General features: G+C 43.3%; 1 protein-coding gene across 1 annotated transcript; it reads right to left on the reverse strand.

Moving 5' to 3' along the window:
- Positions 1-250: 250 nt before the first annotated feature.
- On the reverse strand, positions 251-7,877 carry SELENOS (selenoprotein S). The gene is made up of 6 exons (XM_033921105.1): positions 7,720-7,877; positions 5,806-5,934; positions 4,035-4,141; positions 2,634-2,723; positions 2,463-2,532; positions 251-1,016 (listed from the first exon to the last, which is right to left on the reverse strand). The coding sequence occupies exons 1-6, from the start codon at positions 7,793-7,795 to the stop codon at positions 934-936; spliced, it is 555 nt and encodes a 184-aa protein (XP_033776996.1). The 5' UTR covers positions 7,796-7,877; the 3' UTR covers positions 251-933.
- Positions 7,878-8,244: the final 367 nt, after the last annotated feature.

An 8,244-nucleotide genomic window follows, 5' to 3' on the forward strand; every position in this document is an offset into this window, starting at 1 on the left:
GAAGGAAAACTGTCTCAAATGCAGGTTGTTACAATCTGTGTTTGGTCGATGAAGAGCCGACTACAATCCTGCCTTATCTAATGATCTCTCAGATGTGCAAAATTTAAATTAATTAATTTACAAGAATGTACAAGAATATATTACCCAGAGGCAAGGCACCTGTCATTGAGCTCAACTCTTCATACGTGTTTACGCTTGGAGCTGGATTGCACTGGCTCAGTGTATAAAAATGAAACTGCTATTAATAAACTGGGATGTCCAAAAATCATTTAATAAGTGTTTTTTTCAGCAGTGGCGGCAGCTTCTAAATCTAAAACTCAATCTGTTCACCAGTTTGATTCACAAAGCTATAGAAATAAAAGGACCCTGGAACAGGACAGATGGACACACTACCTGCTGCCAAGTATCGGCAATCCTCATTGGTGCATTCCCCATTTGTAAGGATGACGTCATTTGCAGCAACCTATCACGCAGCCTCATCATCTGGATTATTACTTCATTAAATCATGGCCACTCATCAGCTGTACAGATGCGATGTAGGAGCGTCTGCTGGGCCATTCAGTTCTTGCAAGGGAAAACCAAGGATCTGACAACAAAACATCTGCCATAAATAAAGTGCACTGTGAACCCCACCGAGTACTTCTTGACTATAAAAGTCAGTTGCTTTCACATGTTTCACATCTGCTGGACGTTAACTGGAGATCAAGCCATACCAACAATTCCAGCTCTGCTATGCTTCCAATGGGACTTTGGCTGCAGGCTTCATTTCACCGTCGCACAATGCAAATTAACGAGACGTTCAGCAGAACCCCCTCAATAGCAGCTGAGTGCCAATCCAGAATCCAGAAGATGAGGGCAGAAACAGGCAAGCTCCAGGCAGCAGGGCAGGCATACCTTGCTGAAGTCTCAGCAACTCCAGCAAGGCTCCTAACCTCATCCGCCACCCGAGGCGGGCCCTCGGCGCCCTGGCCTCCAAGAACACGATCCACTGCTGTTCCCAGATAAAGGGTTATAATCTGGAATGAGAGAGGAAATATCATATCCACCGCAAGCCTCTCTAGTCCAATCACAGGACACTTCTAGAAGCAAACACCCCCCCTCCCAACTCTAGAAACTTGTGCAGCCAACGTCATGTTTCATGTGTACAAGTTATAGAATAAGATCAATTGCGCGTCTAACTTAATTACCTCGAAACTGGATTATTGTTAACATCGTGTATTCTGGACTTCCTCAGGTATCTCTTAAGAAATTACAGACTGTTCAAAATACCGCTATTACAATTCTTACTAATGCCCAGAGATATGACCATGTCTCTCCGTTATTTAACGAGTATCACTGGCTTCCTATCAAATCCCATTTAACGCACAATTCTGTATAAACCTACTCGTACCTTACACTCATCAACCTTAGATCAATTGACTTCACCTCAATTCATCTGGTTAGGCTAATGTCAACCCGTAGCTTCTGTACCAAATTTATGAAACTCTTTTCCTAATGAGCTACACTGTGAGTTCTCTTACATTAAACATAGGTCTTCATTTAAGGCTTATCTTTTTAGATTAGCATTCCCTTAATTTTATTAATTAGGGGTTTTAATTTTTCTGAGAAACAGGTCCTGCAGCAACTAATAAAACTGTTTTTTAAGAATTGGCGGTCTTTTCCTTTTTGTCAATTTTTTGTAAACCGCGGTATAGAAATATTAATAAACATAAACCTAATTGCCTTTAACAATTCATGTGCTTAACTGTTAATTAGGGCCAGTAACTGCCCTTCGTTGGGATTCTATAAAATGCGCACATGACTGCTAGGGGGTATTTAAATGCCTAACTACCTACTATTAGGTCTGCGTATTTCTATCAGCCTCTGACCTAGCATAAATTAGGCGTGGAACTGTAGATGAACTAGAATTCGGTTAACGGTACACCAAGTGTGCGTAACTTTAAGTCCCCTATAATGGAGACCGACTGTGGCACTTCACTTCATATTAATTTGGCATCTGCTGGGCTAGAAACTCTTCCCTACTTCAGGTATGTCTTGACAGATATTACCTGGTTTTCTTTGGCTGTAATTCACATATAATTTTACAGTATTTAAGCTCGTTCATTTGAGGAAAAATTGCTTTCTGTTTTCCTCTTTAACTTATGGGGGCTAACTACTCCATTTTTTATTTTCTGTATTATGTTCCTTTGATTTGGGGTAAATATATTTATTTTATGGTGGTGGTGAGAGGGGGTTAATAGAGTATAACCTTAAAAGTCAGTAATGAACAATAAAGGAAAAGAGAAAAAACAATAGCTATCAATACATAATTATTAGCTAAAAAATTCTATCAATTGTCTGTAAGATATTTTGTATATAGATACGTTTTTCTAAAAGAAGTCAAAGAAGAAAGAGTTCTAATCTCTGGAGGAAGATCATTCCAGACCAAGGAGTGAGAGAGTCTACTCTCCCCTCTCTCTTACCATTTCTCCTCAGGGGTCTCTGCTCTGTTTTTCGGTCAGTCGAGGTTGTAGATTCTTGCACTGGGACTTCCTGCCATGCACAAAGAGCAAAGAGCGTTCTCTAAATATACACTGTTTTCTGTTATGCATCTGGTGGCAAAAGTTTCAGGTTGAAAGTGGGAGATGCACTACCTGATTCCTTCTCAGAGTTCCTTTGTAGCTTTTGCCTTCTTGCAAGTTCTCCCACATTTCTATTTTCTGTCTGCGTTTCTCCTCTTCAATCTGATATGAGAAAGCAGATGTTTAGAAAGAGCAGAAACATTTGGTTAGTGCACTGAAATGCTTTACACTAGACCAGTGAAAGAGAGAGAAGTGTAGCAGTCGGTCTGCGGTTCATGTAATAGAGAGGGTTATTGTATCACTCTAAATGTCTTTTAAATGGGCATCCCATAAACATAAGAATAGCCTTACTGGGTCAGACCAATGGTCCATCAAGCCCAGTAGCCCGTTCTCCCAGTGGCCTGATTAGTATAGCCCGACTTTACTACAGGAAGAGGCAGTCGGAGCAGACTCGAGTGATTTCCTTCACCTGCCGGCGCTCCAGCTGCCCTCTCCTGCCTTCACTGCCTAAAAACCGTATTTGCAGTTTTTCAAAATTCCCGGGGGGGTCCTGGAACGGAACCCCTGTGAATTTTGGGGGAGTACTGTACTTCCAATGCCAGCAGTGCTAGATGAATGGCTCTGGGTTCTAATCTGTTTACTGACCATTTTCTCCGTAAGGGTACCAAGCGGCCCTAAACTAGCCTACCCTCATAATGACCTCCCCAGCCATACAGACTGGCATCTGGCATCAGTATCATCCAAGACAAGATTCAAAGAGGCACCTCCCCTTTGATAAGAGTCTCAGCCCGGAGCCACCACTCTAAACTGTGACACACTTCTGCCATCCAGGACAACAGAGCATTCGTGGGGGCTGGCCAGTATGTCCTGAATCTGATGCCATAGCTTCCGTCTGCATGGCTCTGAAAGAAAAACAAGGCACTCTGCCATTTTGAAGAGAATTTCCAAGTACTCTAGGGATTGAGTTGGTTCTAGATGATCCACCCTAGGTCCTGCAATAACTTCACTACTTGTGCCACTACTTTGCGGACTGCTGCCTCGGACAGGGCTCTGATTAGCCAATCATCCAATTATGAATGCACCTGAATCGTCACTTTGCTCAGGTGGCCTGCAGCCACCACCATTACCTTGGTAAAGGTAGTGTTGAGAGCTGAAAATGCCTCTCTCCAGCTCATGGAACTTGAGAAACTTCTTGCGGGAACTTACAGCAGCCATTTATGTTTGCGGCTCTGCATGGGGCAGGAGCGTAGGAAGCTCACTCCTACCCCGTTTCACCACTAGACCACCAGGCTTTAAAAATTAAGTTGTGGAGGGATCCGGGAGGCAGGGGTGGGTCAGAGTCGGCTCTAAGTTGTGGAGGCTTTAAAAAGTAAGTTGTAGTGAGATCTGGTAGGGGTTAAAAACCGCAAATAATCGAAGTCACGAGTACCAAACCCATGAATATGGAGGGGGGAGTGTAGAGACATAACTCACCAGTTTTTGCTTCTCTTTGTACTTCTCAGCCTGAGAATTCAGATCTTCCTGCATTCGAAGCCTTGCAGCTGCCATCGCTTCCTGCTGTCTCACAACCATAACCGGATCTGCAACATACACAGAAAGAGAGAACTGGATCAGACCAAACTGTCCATCTAGCCCAGGATCCAGTTTTCACAATGGCCAATCCAGATCACAAGTACCTGGACAAGCGGTGGCTTCCCCCAGGTCTGTTTCAATAGAGATAGAGAGAGAGAGACAGTGTCTGAGCGATGGAGAGTGTAGCTCTGTAGATCCAGCAGCCCCCCCCCCCCCCCCCCCCAGACACTCCAGGAGCTGGACTTTTGCAATTATTTCATCTGAAATTCACCAGGTTCCCAATTCATTAAGGCAGTTGAATTAGTGAGACCCTATTTCCACTGGAAAATTAACTTAAATCTTTTTTTTTTTTTTTTGTATTCTTTATTCATTTTCAAGATTACATAAAGTGTTATAATATATTCATTCACATAAATAATAAATACATCACTTAGAATTATTCATTGATACATCTCATAAATTCTTAACCCCATCCCTATCCCATTCCACCCACCCATATATTTTATTATCATATAAAACATGTGATATTAAAATACCCCCCCCTGCATCTTAAATAATAATTAATATAAGGGAATCAGTTTTACTTTAATCTTTACAATATTTCATTAATGGTTTCCATATATCCTGAAACCTTTTAAGATAGCCCCGTTGTACTGCAATAAACCTTTCCATTTTATAAATATGGCATAAAGAGTTCCACCAGAAATTGTAGTTTAATCTCTTCCAATCTTTCCAGTTAAATGTGATTTGTTGAATGGCAACTCCAGTCATTATTAGTAATAATTTGTTGTTATTTGCCGAAATCTGACTTTTGGTTCTCATTTCCATACCAAATATTACAGTATCATAAGTCAATGCCACTGGGTTTTCTAATAAATTATTAATTTGGTCCCAAATTGATTTCCAAAAATTCATAATGTATGGGCAGTGAAACAATAAATGATCTAAAGTTCCTACTTCTAAATGACAATGCCAGCATCTATTAGACAAAGAACTATCTAGTTTTTGTAATCTAACAGGGGTCCATAACGTTCTATGCAACAGAAAAAAAAAATTAACTTAAATCTTGAAATAAATTCACTTTGGGTAGCCTGTCTCTGAAAAACAGAAGAGGTTGCACAGCCAATGACATCATTTGCTTGTATAGGAACCTCCCCCCCCCACCCGTTGCCCCAGGATAAAATAAAGTCTGTTGTCACTAACTGTGCAGGGAATCAAGAGCCAATCCTGCCTATTCTCTTGAGGTGTACTGTAAGTCCAAAAGCCCTCAGTTAGTCAACAAAGAGTTGCCAACTGGGGTTTCTGTTCGAAATATCTCAAGCACCTGAGGAGTTCTGCCTGGAATACTCTTGAGGGAAACATTTCACCACAGTGCATCTATGGACAAGATGGTTTAAGTATGGTGACACCACAACACATTAGGAACAATACAGTTTGCCAGTCACAATGTTACATAACCAGCTCATTATAACCTCCAATAAGAGGCGTCACATAACCGAAGAGTAAGAAGCGATCTTTGGAACCTCAGATTTCCTGCATGAAGACTCTTGGCTTACCAGAAATGAGTAAAGAGCAAATTCCCGACAGTTCTGCCTACACGTCTTGCTGATAATTTCTATCGGAAACATTAATACAAAATAGTCCAAAAGAATTGAAGTTACACATAACTGACCAGCTGCAGCAGCATCTGGCGCATCTGATTGTCTCTGCCTCAGGCTCCCCACCAGCCGTTGAATAACCAGGAAAGCAGCAATGCCGCCAAAGAAGATAAACCAGCCATAGTCTGTCAATGCTGAGCCCACTGCACAAACAGGAAAGGAAGGGGAGTTTTAGCTTCTTAACACTTTTTGAAATGCATTTCAGAGAACGAGGTTCACCCTTCAAGATAATATATACATTTATGATGTAATTTCATTGATCCAGAGGATGCAGGAAGTAAACCCTAGAACACAAGTTCATGGGGGAGGAGATATGAGAAATCCTTACAGTAAGGTCTTGGAGTCCAACCCTACCAGAACAGTACAGCAAAGCACATTGGGCCAGATGAAAACTCAATTAAGCTAAGTATCCTGTTTCTAACAGTGGTCCATGTAGGTTTCAAATACATGTAGGATTAAAAAAAAAAAGCTAGATTACTTACCACAAGGAATAAGCTGTGGTTTCCCCAAATCTGCCTTAAGTTTATGGACTTTTCATCCAGAACCTAGTTCAAACTCAACTTTTACCATATCCTCTGGTAACAAATTCAAGTTTTAATTATGAATGGAATGATTTTGTTTTAATGTTACTTCCTAATTTTATGTCCCTTAAGCTCTGTATCTATCCATTCCACTCCAGTCATCATTTTAAGGTCTTTCAAATCTTCCCTCAGCCATATTTAGCCTTTTCTCATTATGAGTATGAATTGCTCCATTTCCTTTATCATTTTGGTCCCTTTTCTAAGTCAGTTTTACATCAAGATGCAGCGACCAAAAGAATGCGCAGTACTCAAGGTACAGTCACAGAGTAGTGTCTGCCTGATTCAGAGAAAACATTTTCAGTTCGATTTGGCCTATTGAATTGATTTTTCGATTTGATTCAATTCACTTTTCCTGCCCAATAGAGTGTTGTTGTTTTTGATCAAACGTCCTGGTGGGTTTATTTTGTAGCCTCTTCACCCAGCCCCCCTTTGCCATCTTCCAGTCCCATGCTGGCACTGTAGTGTAAACAAAATAAAGAAAAAAGACTTTTCCTCTCTCTGTTAGGCCCAAGCTCAGCTCGCTGTGTAACACCAGCTCTGGCAAGATACACATTTCAAATCTGACATCTTATCATTTTCTTTTCTATGTTCTACCCATTGTTAGCTGGTCATTTTATTCTTCCAATCATGTTGGTCCTAGGCTCTGGTTTCTGTTAACTCACTCACCAGGGTCTCCTGCCCATTTGCCATTTTCTTCTTTCTCCGTGCTCACCATTCATCTTCCACTGACGTATCCAACATTTCTGTTTCTTTCCCACTATCTCCCTGTCTTGTGCCCTGGGTCAAACCTCTATTCCCCTCCATGCAGCATCTCTTCCTTCCTCTTCTCTCCCTGCCCTCTACCCTATGTCCAGCATTTCTCCTTCTCTCTTCTCCATGCATGTCTCCCTCCCCTCCACCATTATGCAAGATATCTCCCTCGAACTGTTACATCTCCCCCTTCCTCTCCTCCAATTCTTTCTCTCCTCCCCCTCCCCGTGCAGCAGCTTTCCATCCTCCTATTCCCCTGTGCAGCACCTCTGGACCGACTCCCACCCCCTTTTGGGCGCGCAGCGAACAGGCTTCTTCCTTGGCTTGGCCTGCAGGCCAGGGCATCCCTCTGTCGCATCATCAGTGACACAGCAGAGGGAAGCCTGTTCGCCTGTTGCCGTTCACAGCCACCCTACTGCTATGTCTGGAGTCCAATTTAAAAACTGGTGAACCTGACAGCACTATGGGATAAGAACTGGTTTATCCCCCTCATCGCAGGCCCCTTGTCAGGATTTCTGCAATGCATATGCATGAGATCTATTTGCATAAGATGGAGCCAGTGCGAAGAGATGTTGGGCCTGATGCACCGGCACTCACCGGTCTGCTGCAAGAAGGCCACGCCCTCCGTCTCCAGCAGCGGCTTCCCGGGGATCGGCTCCCCGTTCAGCTCCATGCTCGGGGCCAATCGGAACGCGAGCTGACGTGTCCCGGAACGGAAAGCGCACTTCCGCTGGCGATGACGTCACAAAGGGGAGGAGGGGAACGGGTTGGTCTCGGGCTCCGCCCCTTCCCTATGCTTTCTGTTGGTTGGCTGACGTTGCGGAAGGCAGAGGCTGGAGCTGCTGCTTTGCAGCAGCCATGTAGCAATCCAGCCATGTAGCCACGCCCTCGGCCTCTGAGCATGCGCACACCGCCCCATGCTTGAACTGCTGCTTTTCCAAATCTAGACGTCTGATGGACTGTGATCTGTCCGCTGTTGATTATCCTCCGGGGAGAAGTCCGTGTTCAACAATTGGTACTATTGCTATCGGACACATAGTGTGTCAGTGAGGTTCTGGGGCCTTGCCAGACTCAATTGTTGCACTTTGCTAGGCAAATCTGTGTTGAAAGTGCTTTGAGTGG

Source organism: Geotrypetes seraphini, chromosome 14 (genome assembly GCF_902459505.1).
Source record: "Geotrypetes seraphini chromosome 14, aGeoSer1.1, whole genome shotgun sequence".
NCBI lineage: Eukaryota > Metazoa > Chordata > Amphibia > Gymnophiona > Dermophiidae > Geotrypetes > Geotrypetes seraphini.

What these genes read in the sequence shown, in the direction of transcription:
- SELENOS (XM_033921105.1), bottom strand. Translation starts at nt 7,795, where the DNA reads ATGGAGCTGAACGGGGAGCCGATCCCCGGGAAGCCGCTGCTGGAGACG. An exon ending in GCCAGATGCTGCTGCAGCTG is followed by an intron (nt 4,142 to 5,805) that starts GTCAGTTATGTG and finishes TGTATGTTGCAG; the next exon opens with ATCCGGTTATGGTTGTGAGA. An exon ending in GAGACCCCTGAGGAGAAATG is followed by an intron (nt 1,017 to 2,462) that starts GTAAGAGAGAGG and finishes CTCTCATTCCAG; the next exon opens with ATTATAACCCTTTATCTGGG.